This window comes from Perissodus microlepis, chromosome 5, assembly GCF_051167445.1.
Source record: "Perissodus microlepis isolate ML-2025 ecotype Zambia chromosome 5, ASM5116744v1, whole genome shotgun sequence".
NCBI lineage: Eukaryota > Metazoa > Chordata > Actinopteri > Cichliformes > Cichlidae > Perissodus > Perissodus microlepis.
This window is the reverse complement of record NC_140465.1, coordinates 18104002-18124535: the sequence shown is the minus strand read 5'-3', so window position 1 is coordinate 18124535 and position 20534 is coordinate 18104002. Positions and strand designations below refer to the sequence as shown.

Below are 20534 nucleotides of genomic sequence, written 5' to 3'. Positions count from 1 at the left end.
TAATGAAGCAGTCTAGTGACAAAAGTCACAAATAGTTGTTTGAAATGAAAGTTGTTCATTTAAAACAAAAATTACTGAAGAATTCATTGTGAATGAGTTTGCTATCTAAATAAAGATGCAGCTAGGATTTTCTGTCATTTGTTTGTTTGCATGGGGCGTGAAAACATTTCTTCCTGTCATGTGGGGAATGATGTAAAAAGTTTGAGAACCACTGATCTAAAGTATGATTAAAGTTCAGCCTGATTAATATAAATGTCACTGACAATTACTAATATTTTGGAAAACCAACATTTTTACCACTCAGTTGATGTCTTTCTGTTCAACAGCTCCTTTTCTAGACTTGTAGGAGTTTGATGTAATGTGGGGAGTGCTGGTCCCGACCCTCCAAGACAGTAAGAAGCAAGCAGAGGGAGAAAAACCATAAAATTATTTAGAAGCTGATTTAATCCTTAATGGCTGTGCAGCCGTTATAATTTACAACACAGAAGGTCAATGCAGACCTCATACATCCAAATTAGACAGTCACATATAATATTAAAAACACCATCTACTACTGTGTCTGAATGTGTGGTATTGCCACTGTTTAGACCTAAAGAGATATGTGTTTTAAAAAAAGACCACCTAATTTAAATATAATCATTACATCCTTGTCAAAAGCTAACTTCTAATATATAACGTTTCTAATAAGCACAATGACCAAACATATCACAGTGTTTATATGTAACATAGGCAACAGCAAAATGTTTCAACTGTGGAATTCAATTATTTGTTTGGCAGGATGAGCTAAATTACTTTATTTTCAACTATAAAGCCAATTTAGGCCACTGGTCTGATTTATGGCTTTGGACTTTCACAACAAAACTTGTATCGAAACACATTTTTAACAAAACAAATACTATTATTATTATTATTATTGTTGTTGTTGGTTAAAATGTAATTAAACAGAAATGTTTGTTAAATGTAAAAGCAGTATGCTTCTGTTGCTAAAGAAAGGGTAGATTTGACATTAATAGGTACCACAGATGTTCAAAAGCACCCACAAAGCATTAAAATAATACAGGAGTTAAGAATATAAAGTTCATATGTTATAAAAGTTCATATGGATTGAAAAAAAGCCCCCAGCCCTAACAGCTGCACCTTCCGAAAAAGCTTTGTCTGCGCTCTTATCAAGTAGCTGCTGACTTTTCTATTTCAAACAATCAACAGAAAATTTCACGGAGAGATTTTTATATGAGGTTTTTAAAGCCGTGGGGTTAATCTTTAAGTAACATGAGCCTAGAGGCATCAGCGATGCTAGACTAACACTAGCTAGCAAGCTGTTTATAAACCTGGTGTTAAACTGAGAGAAGGCACAAAACAGTTTGAATAAGAGTAAACATTTACTCAGCAAATCAGTGTATCACGCAAAGAATCACAGCAATGCCAGCAATAATCTCTTGAGCTGAAGCTTCTCCAGCTGAACCCAGGTTTGGACAACACATTCCAGAAAAATATGTGGGCGCCATAAACATGCAGACTGATCTGTGCGAGGGAGGAGGAAAGCAGTGACATGGCATTTTCAAACCATTGTTTTATCCTTCCCACTGGGAAACAAAATTTCCAACTTAGTTTTTTAAATTTAAGACAACTCACACTGAATTGATCAGCTTTCTGAATAAAAAGTAGTGGTGACTTAAACAAATTGATAAAAATCGTGTTCAGTCTACTTCATCTTATGTTTGTGGCCTTAAATTTGTTTTCAAATTGTAACACATACATTTAATTAGTGCCGGGTATTGTCACTGGTTTCTATTATCGATTCGATTCCGATTCACAAGGTCCAATTCCATCCTAAATTCGACTCGAATCGATTCAGTTTTGAGTCAGTCAGAAATAGGGGAGACCGGGGATAGTTGTAACGTGGGTCAGTTGTAACACTTCCAATTTCTCCAATCAGGGCTAAGTTTCAAATGATGTGACTCACCCTGTGCACGCCCAATTCAGTTCTGCTACCACATGTGAAAATCAGCACACTTTGTCAAACACAGACAATTTAACACGAAAAAAAGTAATTTGTATGCCAAAAAGTAAGTTTTTCTACTTTATTTCAATTTCTAATAGCATTATCTGCTTTGTAGTTAAACTCATCAAACTTAAATTATGTTATTTGTATGTCTATGGGGATATATTCTGTGTAGGTCTTTGTCATGTATTGAGATATGGCTATGTCTTAATGTGATGACTTTTGAACCGGATGTTGTTGTCCGAAGGAGGCCCCGTTAAGTGGCTAGTTGTCAGATGGACAGTATTCAATAAAGATAAAGACCGTACTTTATGTCCTGATTCAATTCAGAATGCTCTGCCTAATTTAGTAATAAGGTGGGCACACAACAGTCTTTAGTGCTAATGTTTTAGCCGTTGGCTGTAATGTTAGCTAGTTCATGGCTATAGGAGTCTGGGTCAGTTGTAACAGCAACAGTCTGGGTTAGTTGTAACAATAATGCAGATGTTACAACTTACCACACTATTACTTTAACTTATATTAAACAAGTTGGGGCAACGACATCAGCAGAGAGAGGTTCACTGGTCGCTTTTGTATATGCGGTTAATGCCATTGGCAACACAATTCCTCCACTGTTTGTGTTCCCACACATACATTATGCAGACCACTGTGTCAGAGATGGACCAGTAGGAAGTACTGGTAGTGGAAATAAATCAGGATGGGTGCAAGAAACAGATTTCCTCATCTTTCTGAAGCACTTTGCAAACCACACCAAGGTAAGCCATGATAAAAAGTAATGGAATTGCGATGCTGGTGAACAACTACGTTTTTTCAGCTTCATTGTTATGTTCAAAATTGGTGCAAGAGTTGTAGGTTATAATGCCCACTGAGCCAATGAGGCCAAACTCAAGGAAGACCAACCAAAATTAATGAAATATTCAGTTGCAGAAAATTCCATAATTTGTCTTTTTTGGGGGGTTGGAATATGTTCAAAAGCTAGATTTCTGCATTCTGTCACACACACACATAGCTACATAAATGGCTCTAAGTGCATTCATGTGTTGAATAAACAAAGATTACATGTTAATGTTTTGTTAGTACCCTTATTTCATTGTGTTACATTTTACCCCAGGATATGTTACAACTAACCCAGACTATGGGGTTAATTGTAACATTTCACTCTTTGTGTTTGAGACCATACCATGCAATGGGTAATTGTGCTGCAGAGAAAATAGCTGCACTATTTAATAGCAGAGACATGTAAATACTTTGCATTACATTTTGAATCCACTACCTTAAAAGAGCTCCAATTTACAGACAGAAATGTCAAAAATGTTACACTATCCCCGGTCTCCCCTACTATAATTCTGATTCATTTATCAGTACTGACACTTTGAGATGGGAAACTATTCTTAAAGTATACTGAGAGGGAGAGAGAGATGTGCAGGAAGTGTGATTTTATCGTGGTGGAAGCAAAACAGCAAAAGTAAGAGGGGATTAATGACGATATTTATCAAATGTGAAGCGTAGTTTTGATCTTCTTTTGCTGCTGATTCAGTGAACTTTTGTTGGAGCATCGGAATGAGGCTTCCAACCGCGACGGCATGTCAGTACGTGCCATCGAGTGACAGCCTACATCTCACTAATTCTGATGCGTCGGGTCCGCGCTTTGTGTTTATATCTTTTTGCGGAATCCGTTTACCTGCTCTCATTTGTTGTTTTAGCTGTTTGGTGGTTGTTGGAATTCAGGCATTTCTGGCATAATACATTTATATTTAAAAATAGATTCAGGATTTAATGAATCTATGTTGAGTTATTCAAGCCAAAATGGATTTTTTAAAAACCCACCCCCGACTTCCACCTCAACTGGAACATTGTACTTAAACCTAGACAAGGGGCGTGCCTTACGACGTTTGCGTGACATCTGCGCTTGCGCAGTACTCTAACCGCGCAGTTCCTTTTACTCAAGGTATTTGAAAGCTGGCTCGGGAAGCGGTACGTCTGTACGACTTGTGGTGGCTCTCCATCCCATCCTAAATTAAACTCACTATCACGGTAAGGCGTCCCACTGCTTTAACAGTTGTGGTATTCAGTGACAGTTAATTCGGTGTCTGACATTTGTTACGGTTCAATAACTTAAGAGGAAATTCACATTGTTCGGAAATTAGCTAACTTTATGGTTAGCAGCAAACACATTAGCAAGCTAGTGCTAACTGTAGCTGGATGACTTGGACAGGACCGGCTGCTGGATCAGTCTATTCACTGGAATCGAGATCCTGCTTTCCATCTTGCTTTGAATAGGCTTTTTTTATTTCTTTTTGCTTTGTTCGGGACAGTGATGAAATGGTTTAATATAACGTAGACCTTGCATACTGTCCAATACATGCGAATCTGCGACGGCCATGTGCTTATATTAAAACTCGCAGGAGACTAGACAGCCTTTAGCCTGCTAGCTCAGACGCTACGCCGCATAAACCGATCTGGAGTCAGCAGCGGTGCCAAATTATGGCTACATTACCTCAATCTGGCATTGGCAGTCTATAGTGCTTAGCTGCTACCAGGCTAAAATGAATGCATGAATGATTTAGCCTAGAAGACACACTGTAAACTTAGGAGTCAAGAGTCAAGTTGGGTTGTTAGAGCAATGAAACGGCTTTCAATCAAACCAAGTCAAATTACGTATGCACATGGGAACTTTTATATTATTTTGCTGGAAACAATGCACAGGTTTTAAGGCATTGCTAAAAATGTTGTAGATTTAGTTAGATCGTTACATGTTGTCAACCTATATGAGGTACTGCATTTAGTGTCTTGCAACGCACTTTTTGTTTTTCAGTAATTTACTCTTTCAGTCTTTTTTCCACTCCCTTATAGTTTTGATCATGGAGCTGAATGATGCTAACCTACAGACCCTGACTGAGTTCCTAAGAAAAACCCTCGACCCAGATCCATCAGTCAGACGTCCTGGTAATACACTCTAATGACAGCTTGCATATCAAAAAGGAGTTTACAATGAATGTTGTTGTTCACTTATTTATTGAGCTATGAATTATTTATTTACTTCATTTTACTCTAATAATTCCTTTACAACATTTCTTTTTTTTTTTCCTCCCTTACAGCTGAAAAGTTTCTTGAATCTGTAGAAGGAAACCAGAACTATCCACTGTTACTTCTCACGTTGCTGGAGAAGTCCCAGGACAACGTGATCCGCGTCTGTGCTGCTGTGACATTCAAAAATTATATAAAAAGAAACTGGAGAATTGTGAGTCTTGCTGAATAACAGCCTGATTGAAAGTGTTTTTCTCTGCACATGTTTAATATCTTTGAATAGAAATACACTGTGTTATCATTGAACCCGGGTCCATTTGAAATTGTTAGAGTTCACTTTTGTTATCTGCTCGCTAAACTGAAAGAAACGTTCTCCTTTGTCTCTCCCATGCACATAAAATACCTCAGTGTTAGCAGTGTGGCATAAGCCCTTCAGCTTCGCAGTCCAGGGGTGGGGGCAGTTAAAAATGCATTGCCATTCATTTACACCGGCACGGCACTACATAAGCAGTGTATTCAGCACTTTAACAGCACAATATAAAGCTGATAGGTTGTAGTGATCTAGATTAAGATCTTTTTCCTCTTTATTCCATTAATAATTGTTTTGATTTTGTCATGTGTCTGCTGAGGTTCTCGAAAAGTATGTGTGTAATACAATTTAACACCTGTGAGCAGGTTTGTTTATGCTGGCCTAATTCTGTGGTTTGTTTACTCACAGGTTGAAGATGAACCCAACAAAATCTCTGATCCTGACCGAACGGCAATAAAAGCAAACATTGTAAATTTGATGCTGAGCAGCCCGGAACAGATTCAGAAACAGGTGCGTCCCAACATGCCATTGTCCCTAAAAGGTGTACTTTAAAGCAAAAGAAGAATATCCATAAATTCACTCCTACTCATGTGTCCAATCTGTCTTCACAGTTAAGTGATGCCATCAGCATCATAGGACGTGAAGACTTTCCACAAAAATGGCCAGACCTTCTAACAGAGATGGTGACTCGCTTCAGAAGTGGAGATTTCCACATCATCAACGGTGTGCTGCGCACTGCACATTCACTCTTCAAGAGGTAGAACTCTCTTCTCAGTGATTTTAAAATCTTTTATGAATCTGTTTTCATAAAAAAACTTAATGTGTTCTGCACCTTTTCTTCTTTTTAAGGTATCGCCATGAGTTCAAGTCAAATGAGCTTTGGTCTGAGATAAAACTGGTTCTGGACACGTTTGCTCTACCTCTGACTGAACTATTCAAGGTTTGTTATCGCAATTAAACCAAATGTTATGTAACACCTAACAAAATGAAACTTTTAAACAAGGTTTAGGAATACATCTGACTTTGTTGCAGGCCACAATCGAGCTGTGTCAAACTCATGCTACAGATGTCAATGCCTTGAAGGTCCTCTTCTCATCACTCACACTTATCGCCAAGCTTTTCTACAGTCTTAACTTTCAGGTCAGTTCTATGAAATAATAAAATTAAAAAAAAAGAATTTTAATGTAGGTTAATGTAGTTGTATAGTAATTATTGATAAATCAGGATAGTTACAAAAAAGGTAGCACTACTATGTTGCCAGTAACATCTGGTTAGCTTCAGTCTGTTTAGGAATTTATTCATGTGCACTGTAAGTAAACGCTGCCGTGTCACACAGGACCTTCCAGAGTTTTTTGAAGACCATATGGAAACCTGGATGACCAATTTCCATGGCCTACTGACTTTGGATAATAAACTTTTACAAACAGATGTGAGTTATCTTCTCCTTTACATTTACTGCAACATAGTTTAATCACTTATTGCAAAAGTGTTTTTGACATTTGTGTGCGTCTCCCAGGATGAGGAGGAGGCAGGTCTCCTGGAGCTGCTGAAGTCTCAGATCTGTGACAATGCGGCTCTTTATGCTCAGAAGTACGATGAGGAATTTCAGCCATACCTGCCACGCTTTGTTACTGCAATCTGGAACCTTCTAGTTTCTACTGGCCAGGAAGTCAAATATGACCTGGTGAGAACAGTGAGACCTGACTGTGTTTCTGTTATTTTTGAAGTTCACTTAGCCCATACTTACAGTTCACCTTGTCTTTGTTGCAGCTCGTAAGCAATGCTATCCAGTTCTTGGCATCGGTCTGTGAAAGGCCACACTATAAGCATCTGTTTGAGGACCAGAATACACTCACAAGCATTTGTGAGAAGGTCATTGTGCCCAACATGGAGTTCAGAAGTAAGCCATCAAATTACACCTGGAAGTGCTTAGAGATTCAGGGCGCTGCTTGCTTGGATACACATGTGCTTATGTGCTGAGTGTCACTGACCAGATTGACATTTAATGTCGGATTAGGTGCAGATGAGGAGGCCTTTGAAGATAACTCAGAGGAGTACATCCGAAGAGACCTGGAGGGATCTGGTAAAAATGCATCACCATCTCTTAAATTAAATTTGAATGAAAAAAGTTTTGCTTTTTACTTAATTTAAAATGATCTTAAAAACGTATAATGATGTTATATAGTTGTTATAAAACATTTTATCAGAATGCTTGATGATAATCCTATTTTGCCATCCTTTCTCAGACATCGACACTCGCCGTAGGGCTGCGTGTGATTTGGTGAGAGGACTTTGTAAATTTTTTGAGGGACCAGTCACAGCAATCTTCTCCGGCTACGTGAACTCGATGTTGGCCGAGTACGCCAAGACACCTCGGGAGAACTGGAAACACAAGGATGCTGCCATCTATTTGGTCACATCGCTGGCATCGAAAGCCCAGACACAAAAGGTGTGGTTGACATACACACTCCAAAGTTATTGAATTTGACGTATATCATATGTAACTGCTAAAACATTTGTGTTAAATGTGAAATCCTTTATACTTGTTTTATCTTATCCAAACAGCATGGAATAACACAAGCCAACGAGCTGGTGAATCTGACAGAGTTCTTTGTGAACCACATTCTCCCTGATTTAAAATCCCCCAATGGTAAGAAAACTGCTAATACTTCACATCTTAATGTGCCAATGCCTGTGCGATACAGCAGTTTCTTCACATTTATTCCTCTGTAACCAGCTGGATGATAGAGATACTATTAATTTTGAGATCCTAAAGATTTTGAGATATTGTGTAAATGTTCTGCCATTTACAAACGAAAATGTGAATTTTCTTCATGTCATTTTCATTGTAGTTAATGAGTTCCCAGTGCTGAAGGCTGATGCCATCAAGTATGTCATGATCTTCAGAAGTCAGGTATGACTTCCTGCTTTTTTTTCCTCCCCAATGACTAGCTCAGTTTCAGAAAAAAAATCCAATACTGAGAGTGCTTCTATCTTTTTTTTTTTTTTTTTGTCTTCAGCTTCCTAAAGAGCAGCTGCTGCAGGCAGTCCCTCTACTAATAACTCACCTGCAGGCAGAGAGCACAGTGGAGCACACTTATGCTGCACATGCTTTGGAGAGACTGTTCACTATGAGGGGACCCAACAACACAACACTGTAAGTATCAAATAATATTGTAACACATATAATCGTAATAATAATAAAGATAATTATCATAAATATCTTTGATAGAAATGTAAGGCAAAGTTAATGGAACTTCTTTCCATCCATGTTTTGATAGGCAACACAAAAGTCCAATTATAGTGACAATAATGCTGAACCAGTCATGTGGCTGGAATAGAGCCATGTTGGGTTAAATTGATGCATGCAGCACAGAGCATAGGAGAAGCATCTGGCAGCAGGACGTGTTACTGTAGCTGTATGCCCCAGTATGTTGAAAGTGTGAGAGGGATAATAGAAAAAACCAAAAGTAAAAAATGTTGATTAAAACTCGAGCAGTGGCGTTACCAAAGAAGACACCCTAGCAGACACGGCCCAAGGCTCAAATCGCAGAGAACAAAGAGGTCAGAGGACTGCTGTGGGGATGTTTTGGCTTTTTAACTCGAGAAAGAAGCAGAAAACAGTGCACTGCAAATTGTGTTGGTGCAAATTGGTTATAACACCAATTGTTTTTAAGCAGTGCCATCTTTAGTGCACACACAATGCAAGACTCTATAGTCCCATTTTGTCCATCGCCATTTCTTGAGTTTAAAAAAAAAAAAAAAAAAAAGTGATACAGAACATAAATTTAAATTAGTGGTTAATGAGTTGGACTGATCTATGAAATAAAGCTGCATGTTAAAATCAGCATATAAGAAGGTTTACATTTCCCAAATGTAATACCAGAGTTTCTACAGTTGTAAAAAGGCTGCAAAAGTCATGGACATTTAGGGTGGAGCATTTTGGGGAAAATCCTGGAAATGTCAACCCTAATTCTGTGGGGAGATTAATCAGTTTTCATGGCCTATGGTGTGGATGTAAGTTTGCACAATGCCAGGAAAGAACAGATTTTAATGTGTTGCATCATGTTTGGTGATAGTTAAAGGTAACTAACGTCAAACTAGGGATTGTTTTGATCATTGTTTGCTGAGGTAAAGCTTACAGCGACTAGTTATCAGCTACAGTCGTGTAGCATAGACAGTATAAAAGGTGGATGTAGCTTTTAAGACAATACTCACTGTTTTCTGAAGTCTGTACTGAAGCCTTAATAAGAGTTTCTGCCATCACCATCTTGGTATCAAAAACAGATGTGATGAGGAAGAGTACATGTACAATTACAGGTCTGTTAGAGCCGCAAATGTATGTCAAACCCTGTTAGTGAAGTAAATTTTAATATTAACTTAATTTTTTCATTTGCAATAAAGAGCATTTATTCTCATTAGAATGTTGTCTCAATCATTAAAGGGGAAAACTGTGTATTAATCCTGTAATGTTGTGAGCACTCATGCCTAGCAGTGGCTATATTGCCTGTTAGTATCCTTTTCTCCATCCATTTAGTATTAAACTGTAAGATGAAATGATTCCAAAGTGCAGTCAGTCTTCTTCTTTGTGTGTTATCAGTATCACTGCTGCAGAGATGGCACCGTTTACTGAACAGCTGCTCAACAACTTGTTTAAGGCACTGGCTTTTCCTGGTTCTGCAGAAAATGAATACATTATGAAAGGTGAGCCTGACGTGCCTGTTATCTAAATGCTCCTCACTCACTGTCACACAAAGTCCAAAGTTAATAACATAGCCTAATTGTGCATATTAATTTTTTTTCGTTTCATTTTCAAAGCCATCATGCGCAGCTTCTCCCTGCTGCAGGAGTCCATTGTTCCCTACATCCCAACGCTGATTGGTCAGCTCACTCATAAGCTTCTCCAAGTCAGCAAGGTAACACAATGTTTGTTAGTACTTATAGATACAGATAGATTTGTTTTGAGGGGAAACGCTTCAAGTATTGAAAATGTTTCGTCTGCTTTCAGAATCCCAGCAAACCTCACTTTAACCACTACCTGTTTGAGTCCCTGTGCCTGTCTGTCCGCATCACCTGCAAGGCGAACCCCGCTACTGTCAGCAGTTTTGAGGAAGCACTCTTCCCCGTCTTCACGGAGATCCTCCAGAACGATGTTCAGGGTACGTCAGTTATTTAAGTGTAGATTGTGTTAAAACACAGTTGGTGCCTCCTTTAGGGACAACTCAACATCTTTATCCGTCTTCTTTTGCAGAGTTTCTTCCATATGTGTTCCAGGTGATGTCTCTCCTCCTAGAGATCCACTCCAACTCTATTCCCGCCTCCTATATGGCCTTATTCCCTCATTTGCTGCAGCCTGTACTTTGGGAACGAACAGGGAACATCCCCCCTCTGGTGCGCCTCCTTCAGGCTTACCTGGAGAAGGGAGGTGAAACTATTGCTAGGTCTGCTGCTGATAAAATAGTGAGTATGGCTCCTCCTCCTCCTCCTTCTCCTTCTTCTTCACTGAAATTTCATGAACAAATACTTTTAAATTTGATATTTACAAGTTGTTATTTTTTTTAATATTTATTTATTTATTTTTGGCCAGAAGATGACTAATTTAAAATCTAGCTCAACCGAGTACTTTAATTGCTAATCAGTAAAATAACTATACAAGTTTTCTTCTGATTCTCGTTTTCTTACTCGGCAAAAAAGATGGCATGTTTTTCTTATTGTTTGTCGACTTTTTCCTCAGCCTGGCTTGCTTGGAGTTTTCCAAAAGCTTATAGCATCCAAGGCCAATGATCATCAAGGATTTTACCTTCTCAACAGCATCATAGAGCACATGCCCCCGTAAGCTGATAAATCTTCTCCTCAGTGGTTCATTTATAAAGTGTTGTCTTTGGCAAAAGACAATGTTTTTTGCTGTTGTTAATGTTTTCCCTTCCTTTTGCCAGAGAATCACTCATTCAGTACAGGAAACAGATCTTCATTTTGCTCTTCCAGAGGCTACAAAGTTCCAAAACCACCAAGTTCATCAAGAGTTAGTATACCATTACCATTAGCAACATTCAAGCTTTAATCTACTCCAGCAGTGCCAGCGACTGAACCTTTTTATCTCCCCTCTCATAGGTTTCCTGGTGTTTGTCAATTTGTATTGTGTCAAATATGGAGCTATAGCACTTCAGGAGATTTTTGACAGCATCCAGCCAAAGTAAGTGTTCCAAAAAAAACAAACCCCAAAACAAAATGTTGTTTGATCCATCAGTTGCACAAAAGAAGCAACAAGTTCTGTTGACAAGCTAATTTGATGGCTTTCAAACTTACTGCAAAGACGCACAATTTTCTCTGATCTATTTTAAAAGTAACACTTATGTCAAAACTTAATTAATCATGCACCTCTTTTAGTTTCTTCGCTAGCTTGGGTGCTTATGAAAAATTAAAACTATAGTTGACTCAAGTGATGACATTGCAAATTTTTGTGTGTGTGAGATTATAGAGTGCAGTAGTTACCAGTAGCTGTAATTTAATTTCAAACCAAAGACCGATTTAAAAGTGTATTAAATTCACTGACTTTGTGTTGCAGAATGTTTGGTATGGTGCTGGAGAAAATTGTTATTCCAGAGGTTCAGAAGGTGTCTGGACCAGTCGAGAAAAAGATCTGTGCTGTTGGCATTACAAAGATCCTCACTGAGTGTCCTGCAATGATGGACACGGAGTACACGAAACTCTGGTAAGAAAACATGAAGCTCGAACATTTAACAACTTTACACAGCAGCAATGCACACTTTTCATTTACACTGCCTGAGATGTCAGGATGCCACGATTGAAGTGGACAGTGGATCATTATATTACAGTAACTTCAGGGATGTCAGCTTGTCCAGTTAGGAACTATAAACCGCTCTGAATCCACTTCATCTGCAAAGAGAGCAGGTTCACACTCAAACGATTATTTTGATAGTCGACTAATCAGATCATGCATCCACTGGACGTAAAATGTAAAGTTTATTGCACCAGCATGCATCTGCTCTTATGTAACTATTATTAGCTTACAGCTTAAAGTGTTTAAGGTATGTGCTGACTAAAAAGATGATAGTTTATTAAACCTTTAATGAAATTTGCAGATTGTCTCAGTGGAGTTTAATAAACTCAGCCGTCTGCTCCTTGCTATCTGAAATATAACAGGACACTGGAGTATATTCTACCATCTCACACTTCTGTTTAATCCCTTCTCTCTTTTCTGTTTATTCAGCTGTGTGAAAATTATAACTTTAATCTCAGCCAACTGTTTTCTCAGTAAAATACTGACAAAAGCCAAACAAAAATATTTTTAAGTTATCTAAGTGACTTATACATCATGTTTAACCTGAGTAGCAGAAGATCTGAGCGGGGATCTGAAAACAATGTGCCGGGAGTTTGTTCTCGCCGGCTCTAGTGAGGCTTGAACCCCCGGCTAGCTATCGAGCTAGTGGGTAACAGGTGTCTCCGAAAACATCGGAGCACTTGTGCAAAAATCTGGTGTCTTAATAAACCAAGCAGATATTTTCAGGTGAGAATGTAGCTGTGTAAACTTTAAATAAGTTAAAAGTTTATTTTGTGACCAAGAAAGAGTAATAAGGGTAATGTTAAAACTCAGTAGCTGCCGCCATTGTTGAAAACTGGAATTGGCTGGGCTGCGCTATGAATTCTGGGATAGGGTTGGGCAACGAAGGATACACCCGACCCATCTTTCAAATCTGGGGAAATGAAGGACGAATTTGGAGGAGTCTTTGAATTTGGACAGCCTTCCTTGCGTCGCTGTAACGTAATTGGCCAACAAATGTGGCCTCCGAAAGATGCAGCCCCTGAATTTGGACACAGCTACGATACCGGAGACTGATTTTTCTTCTTCGGGGTTTAACAGCAGCTGGCATCCTTGTACATGCAGCGCTGCCGTCTTCTGTTTCAGTCCGTTATTACACTCTTAAATCCTGCTACTTATTCCTGCATCTTTCAGGATCTTACAAAGCTTCAGATGACTATTAAATTAATCTTTGACGATTTTGATAGTCGACAAATTGTGGCAGCCCTAGTTCACACTGAGCACATGAGTCTGAAGATGCTATGGGAAATAATGGGCTCCTTGCACTTCAGGTGTTCTCTGGAAAATGCCAGATGATGCTGGGATGTAAGCAAAGGTCCCACTAAAGGATTTGGGACCACAAACACGCACACGTAACCCACAGCACTCCTCCTGTTCCTCCTTGGGGAGATGGCTGCTGAGAATATTACATATTAGTAGATACCAATGTTTATTTGTTGTCCTGAGTAAAACAAAGACGAGTTATTGTATCTCTTCAGGACCCCACTGCTCCAGGCCCTCATCGGTTTCTTTGAGCTTCCTGAAGATGACAGCATCCCAGACGATGAGCACTTCATTGACATCGAAGACACACCGGGCTATCAGACTGCCTTCTCACAGCTGGCCTTTGCCGGGAAGAAGGAGCACGACCCAATTGGAGATGCTGTTGGCAATCCAAAAATCCTGCTGGCCCAGTCGTTGCACAAGCTTTCTACTGCCTGTCCTGGAAGGGTAAGTTCACAAATGCAGGCAGTTTTGTTCTTCTTCTGGTTTGATTCAATGTGTTTGGAATCCAAGAATTGTCACTTTGGAAACCATATTGATAAACATTGTACTCCCCCCCCCTCCCCTCTGTGCAGGTTCCTTCAATGCTGAGCACGAGTCTGAATGCAGAAGCTCTCCAGTTCCTGCAGGGCTACTTACAGGCGGCTACTGTGCAGCTGGTTTAAAACCAAAGCAAAATCTCAGTACCCTGCAGGAATAGCTACAATGACCCCCTGGTCACATGACAGACCTGCTTCAGTTGAACTCGAGACCTGACAGTTAAATGGATTTACCAGAGAAGTAAATTTTGCCTGAATTCAGGGTGTGTACTCCAATGGAAGTCATTTTAAGGTTTTTCTTTTAAGAAAAGGAAAAAATGAACACGACCAAAACTGAATTACTTTAAGATATCTGGGCCTTTTTCTTTTCATGTGATAAAGGCTAACAAGGATTTGAATGTCAGGTTGTGAAGCACTTACCAGTTTATTTCAAAAACATCAGCAACAGCAGCAGATGTAAAAATAAATAAAAGAAATTGAACGTGTGGGACGCTGAACATGTCTTTCAAACAGGAGGGTTTAAATCATTTCTTTTGTATGTTTGACTTCCTTTTTACGGTTATGATGCTGTAGTCTGTGGCTCAAACATAAAGCTTAATATTTTTCTGTTGCATGTTTCCCTTCATTTGTTAATGTCCGTTTTTGTTGTTTCTGCACTGTTTGTTAATGTGAATAAAAAGAGGCACTTGTATGGATCTGTTATCACTGCAGTCGCTATTCTATCCACACTGTTGTGAATTGTTTTTATTTCATTTGCGAGGCCCTTTAGCATCAGCAGTGGATACTTAAGCAGCTCAGCATTCGCGACAAATTGCTTCATACAATTTTGCCTTTGGGAAGTCCTGGAAAAAACGAACGTAAGCAGATTTTCACAGAATATTATAAAGACACCATTAGAAATGTTAGCACGATTTGGTATGGCCGTTGGAGGTCTTCATTTCAATGTTCTTGATGAATGGTAGCATGCACTTGTCGCCTCCCATGAAGCGATACGTTGCAACATTTGCCTCCCAAGGTAGTAAGCTAGAAGGAAAAAAAGAATGAACTTTGTTTTAAAACTGGGATTTTTTTTCCTCTTGGGTATGCAGTGCTAAATGGCTGCATTCACATAATAAAAACCATCAACAAAAATTAAACCTCTTTCCTGTAATGCAACTCCAGCAAACATTCAGGTACGCTGTGATAAATTCCAGACCTTTTAAACTGTTCCAAGCCTTTATTTAGAAGTACAATAGATTTTGAGAGGACTAAGTGCTTATAGCGGTTTGCTTTACAGTTGGTTGCTTTATACCAGGAGTCAAGCATAAGGCCCAGGGGGCTTAATCGGCCCAGCAAAGGCTCCAATCTGATCCACTATTGACAGCTTTGGAAAATGTGAAGAAGGGCACGAGTTTCGGACCTTTAAAATGCATTTGATTAGGTTTAACAGCTTTTTCATGCTGATAAAATAATGAAGTAAAAGATAAGCAATTAAAAGACAGCCAAATTTTTACGTGTCCACAGTAGGATATTTCCCGTAAAGTAACAGAATCTTCGTTTTTTAAATTATAGCAGTGTGTGCAATGAGCTACCACAGCTGTTTGATTTTTTTTTTTTAAACACATTTTTCTCTGACAGTTTAACCCCAAGGAGTCATGCTGACTGATTTCTTTCATTTACTACAGAAGCATTTCTTTATCATGTAGAAAAGCTGAGGAATATTGTTTAGACGCCTCAGGAATTAAATGTGTAGTTTAACCGTTTTCAGTAGCAGACAGGATAGCCTCACTGGCCCCGCCCTATTTAGATCATCATCTCATTCAAAATAAGTTTGACATCAGTGCTCTATACAGTCTCCATGAGAGTAATAACTCTTGAAAAGGGATATGGGATGGATCATCAACAATTTTCTGAACCTGATGAACAACAGCTTTCTCATATTTTGGTTTGAGAGACCGGTGTTCTTTGTTTCCTATGATTTTCATGGCAATTTTTACCTGTTTCTCAATTGTTGATTTTGACTTTACTGTAAGTAAACTTTAGAGCTCACGCCAAACAATCTGCGCCTATGAGGCAATTTTTCACATTAAAAAAACAACAACATTGTATCAGTATAGATGCCCAAGTACTTACATGAGCTAACATGCTCTATTGTACATCCATCAAGAAATGGAAAACAAAAGCCCCATATTAATTTAAGCCTTGGTAAAAGCAGCTGATCATGCCATATAATCCACTTAGTACTTACGCTCTTGCAAGAAAGAGGATGTACATAAGACGAGGAATGCAGATCATCTGCTGTTCTGCTAGGATGGCTTTCATAGACTGCTGCACAGTGTAGAGAGGCTCAAGGGGTGGAATTATGCTGCGAAGCTCTTTCCTGGTAAATGCAATACAGAGGCATTAAAGGACATACTGAAATGCAGCTTTACTTCATTTTTACCACCCAGGAAGCTCCAGTTGTGAATAATTGCATCTCACCTGATTTCACAGCCTGCGAACATCCCTGTGTCTACAATATAAGGACATACTAAAGTGGTTTTGATGCCATTCAGGTCTTCTGCTATCAACTCATGTGTCAGTGACTCGTGGAATCCAACAGCTCCAAATTTACTAGCACAGTAATCCTGTAGGGGGAAGTAGAAAGACCAGAGAGAGGAGCCTTTAAATGAGTTGTCGGGTCAGTTAACATACGCTTTGGAAATTATGTTTCTGTTAAGTTTGTGCTCGAACAGTCCTTTGCAGGGTACCTCAACGCAGGCAGTGCTGAACAGTCCAAGTGCACTGGCGACGGTCACGATGTGGCCGTGATTTTGTTCTTTCATCCGTGGCAGGAACGCTTTCGTCATCTGTTGGGTGAAATTAGGAAGGTTGTAGCAGTAAGTGAAGCAGTAAAGCTTATCATGGGGGCCAGGAACCATAAACCTTTGCTTAAAGCTCAAAATCTGATTTGCATACTTTATGTGTCTACAACTTTTCAGAAATTAAAGTGGAATTATTGTGCTTTTCCTTATTTTGATCTCGTGCAGTGATGATATTTAAAAGTATGCAAGTAAGTACTCAGGCCAAGTTCGTAAGACAATTACAAGTCCAACAATAAAAATATGGAGCTGCAAACTTGCACAGAAGCTCCTTTTAAATGTAATTTAAGAATGCTTTAAAAGCCATTTAATGGGGCAAAAAGTCAAGTGAGGACATTCCCAAAGAAATGCTATTAATGGCAAATGAACTTTTGATTAGACATGCAGAGAAAAATAGTTGACTCCAGGTAGGCTTTAGTGTAAAATAGCTTGTGTAAATACATACCAACCCCCCAAAACCTATGAAGATATGGGAATATGCACATGAAGGTTGGCTTTATTGTTTGGAGGATCTTGGTTTTGAAAACTGAAAATGGGACATTGTTGATGTTTCACAGCTTTATGACTTTAACTGATACTGTATTTGTGCTATGAATATGTTTTCAAACAGTGAAACTTGGAATAAAAGCTAATACGTGGTTAAACAGGAGAGAAACCGGAGAGAAACAAGTCTCATTTGACGGATCAGGTGTATCTTATTTGATAACAATAAAGAGAAAAGCCGCCCACCGTTTGTCTCTCGTCGATTTTACGCAAATCCGCTTATTGCCACTTATTTTGTGAGCAGGAGATTGAGGCTTTAGGAGGATCAAAAGCAGGATCACGTACCTAACTTGATGCTGGCTTGTAGCGTGTTTTTATTTACATGTGTACATGAGTTATGATCATCATTATGACGCATCAGTGCACAAGTCCAACCGGAACCAGCGAGGAGGACGCTAAATGGGTGTTACATAACCCCTGTGAGACCGGTGGATCGGCCTTTTGTTTTTTTCTTTAAAGTGGTGGTTCACGAATGTGTGCGTAAAAAAAAGCATCAGATATCTCACCCAGAAAAGCGCGTGGCAGTTCACCAGCAGAGTCCTCTCCAGAAGCTCATCCGGACAGTCCAGCAGCCTCCGTCCAGCCACTACGCCTGCGTTGTTGACCATTATGGAGACATGCCCGACCTCCGCTCTCACCCGGTTTGCTGTCTCGTAAATGTTCCGACGCTTGGACAGGTCCACCGTGTAGGTGTGCACCCGGACGCCCAGTTCTCGCACCAGCCTGGCAGTCTGCTCGTTGGCAGCCGCGTTGCAGTCCCACAGCACCAGGTGCGCCCCCTCTTTGGCAAACTCCAGGGCGAACAGCCGACCCAGCGCGCCCCCGGCTCCCGTGATCAGACACAGCTCCCCATCGATGCATTTAAGCCTCGGCCGAAGGAAAGTCTGCAGGATGGCGCTCAGGATAGAGCCGGTTAGGTCGATTAGCATCAGCAACAAGTCTACTAACACAATCATGACGCTTAGACACACCTGCTCCGTCTGCGTCCAGGAGAAGCCAAAGAGTCACACAAAAAAGAACGCCAAGCTTTGGAGTGCAGTTACCTCTCCGTGTGACGTTGGGGTTGGAGGCTTGTTTTATGTAACTGTGCCGGATTATAGGACGGCCGGCTGATGGCGGCCGCCAATAGAGCAGCTTTTTGTTTGATAAATGAGGAGCTGAGTGACTCACTCGAACACACTCATAAAGAGCGGCTGTGGGATTGAGGCAGGGATTACGATAACACTCAGTGGACCCAGAGTTATTGCAGTCTTTTACTTTCTAATGAGCTGTTATTTTAGTTTTGGGTTCATGTTTTCATCGTAGTTTAGAATCAAAAAGTTTTCGGGGGGAATCTGCTCAGTTGAGCATTTTATTCAAACATATAAACATATAAAAGTCTCACTGTTGCTTTCGGTCATTTTAATACAATACGATTTCTGTCGGCGTTTGTGACCACCGGAATAGGTGTTACAATGCAAACACTTGGCGAAGAAGACAGCTGTTCTCAAAGTCATGACGTAACAAATCAACAAACGTGCACGGAAGCCTCATCAAGCAGGCTGTGCAGTTTTGTAAGTTCACAAAATGTTTATTATCTCAAGTGTAGATTTTATTTTATTTTTGTATTTAATTTAAATGAAATATTTTAAGAGTTTAACTTTCTTATATATTTTTATTTTATATTTTAACTAAGTTATTAAAAATATTTTAAAAGTATTAGTTATTATAACTATTTTCTAATTATACATTTTGAGGTAAAAAAAAAATCTGTCCTCCTTATAATAAATAAACAGGGTCTTATTTCAAAGTGCGACTTATAACCTTTAGTTTAAACGTGTCACAGTTACTACAGTAAACGACTTTATGATATACATTCCTCTCCTTTCATCTTAGTATAGAAGTTATTCCTGATCCATGATGTGAGGTGGATTATCCAACTCTGTACAAAATGTTAAGCTGATAAACTGTTCATCATGTGCGCACAAATCTCTAATAAGTAGCGTTTTTCATAAACTCATATTCTTGGAATATTTTCTCGTGATCTGCTGTTTTTGTGTTATTGCAGTGCTCGTGTAACAGACGTGACTACTTCAGTTAAGGTTGTTGCTGGCGTTTACTGTAGCTTAATCCTTTTCACAACCTCGGTCATGGTGTAGAATGATGTAACATAACTTTTACAGTCACTGAAAAATATTTTTTGTTGTTTGGTTATAGTCTTTAACAATTTCTTCTTTTGGGTGCTCCCTTTAGGGGATCATCTGCTTCCATCTCACCCTATCACTAGCATCTTCCTCTGTCACTCCAGCCCTCTGCACATCCTCCTTCACTAGATCCCTGAACCTCCTCTGCAGTCGTCTTCTTTCCTCCTGCCTGGCAGCTCCATATTCAGCATCCTTTATCCATTTTGTCCACTATCTCTCGTCTGCACATGGCCAATCCATCTCAGCCTTGCTTCTATAGCTTTACTCCATACCACTCAACCTGAGCTGTCCCTCTGATACACTCATTTCTAATCCTGTCCATTCTGCTTGCTCCCAATGAAAATCTTAGCATCTTCAACTCTGCCACCTCCATCTTAGCCTCCTGTCCTTTTTTTCAGTCCCACTGCCTCCAAACATACATCATATCAAGGCTCACTACGATCTTGTAAACCTTCTTTTTAAAATGGTTAAACTATAACATTTTTAGAGTGAACCTTCCATAGAAATCTCTACAGTGACAATATTAAAAGGGATTAGAAAATGAGATCATACTTCTCCTATATCAACTTCTCTTTATCGGCTCCCTGTTAAATCCAGAAGTGAATATAAAACCTGTCTCCTCTCATAAAACTCTTGAATAATCAGACCACATCATATCTTAAAGGCCCGATAATACCATATTGTCCATAAAAGCACAAAGCACTTTGTTCTCAGACTGCACACTTTCTGGTGGTTCAGAGAGATCCTAAAAGTAGAATGTGGGACTTCCCATGATGCACTTCTTCTCCATTCCTGTCTTTGCACACCCAGCGTGTTTGTAACCCCACTACTGTATGTCATTAAATTAAATTGTGTCTCTGCTCTTTCCCATATTGTTCATATACTGCTTTCATACATTCACACTTCCACTACAATGGATCCATTAGACCAGACTTGGGGTTGAGTATCTCGCCAAAGCCTGGGCTCATTAGTCAAGCAAAAATATT

The 20534-nt window shown here is 39.5% G+C and overlaps 2 protein-coding genes across 2 annotated transcripts; one reads left to right on the top strand and one right to left on the bottom strand.

Moving 5' to 3' along the window:
* Nucleotides 1-3916: 3916 nt before the first annotated feature.
* Nucleotides 3917-14684, top strand: cse1l (CSE1 chromosome segregation 1-like (yeast)). The gene is made up of 25 exons (XM_084928417.1): nt 3917-4036; nt 4856-4948; nt 5101-5243; nt 5748-5849; nt 5951-6096; nt 6189-6279; nt 6372-6479; nt 6676-6768; nt 6856-7023; nt 7110-7239; nt 7357-7422; nt 7586-7788; nt 7905-7989; nt 8192-8253; nt 8360-8496; nt 9940-10043; nt 10158-10255; nt 10348-10498; nt 10591-10799; nt 11074-11171; nt 11276-11361; nt 11451-11532; nt 11905-12051; nt 13659-13890; nt 14019-14684. Exons 2-25 carry the CDS (start codon nt 4864-4866, stop codon nt 14106-14108), a joined length of 2916 nt encoding a protein of 971 aa, XP_084784543.1. The 5' UTR covers nt 3917-4036; nt 4856-4863; the 3' UTR covers nt 14109-14684.
* A 9-nt stretch (nt 14685-14693) lies between these two features.
* LOC146387081 (retinol dehydrogenase 10-B-like) lies at nt 14694-18545 on the bottom strand. Its single transcript, XM_084928419.1, has 5 exons — nt 17872-18545; nt 16712-16810; nt 16443-16588; nt 16210-16341; nt 14694-15005 (listed from the first exon to the last, which is right to left on the bottom strand). Exons 1-5 carry the CDS (start codon nt 18319-18321, stop codon nt 14885-14887), a joined length of 948 nt encoding a protein of 315 aa, XP_084784545.1. The 5' UTR covers nt 18322-18545; the 3' UTR covers nt 14694-14884.
* Nucleotides 18546-20534: the final 1989 nt, after the last annotated feature.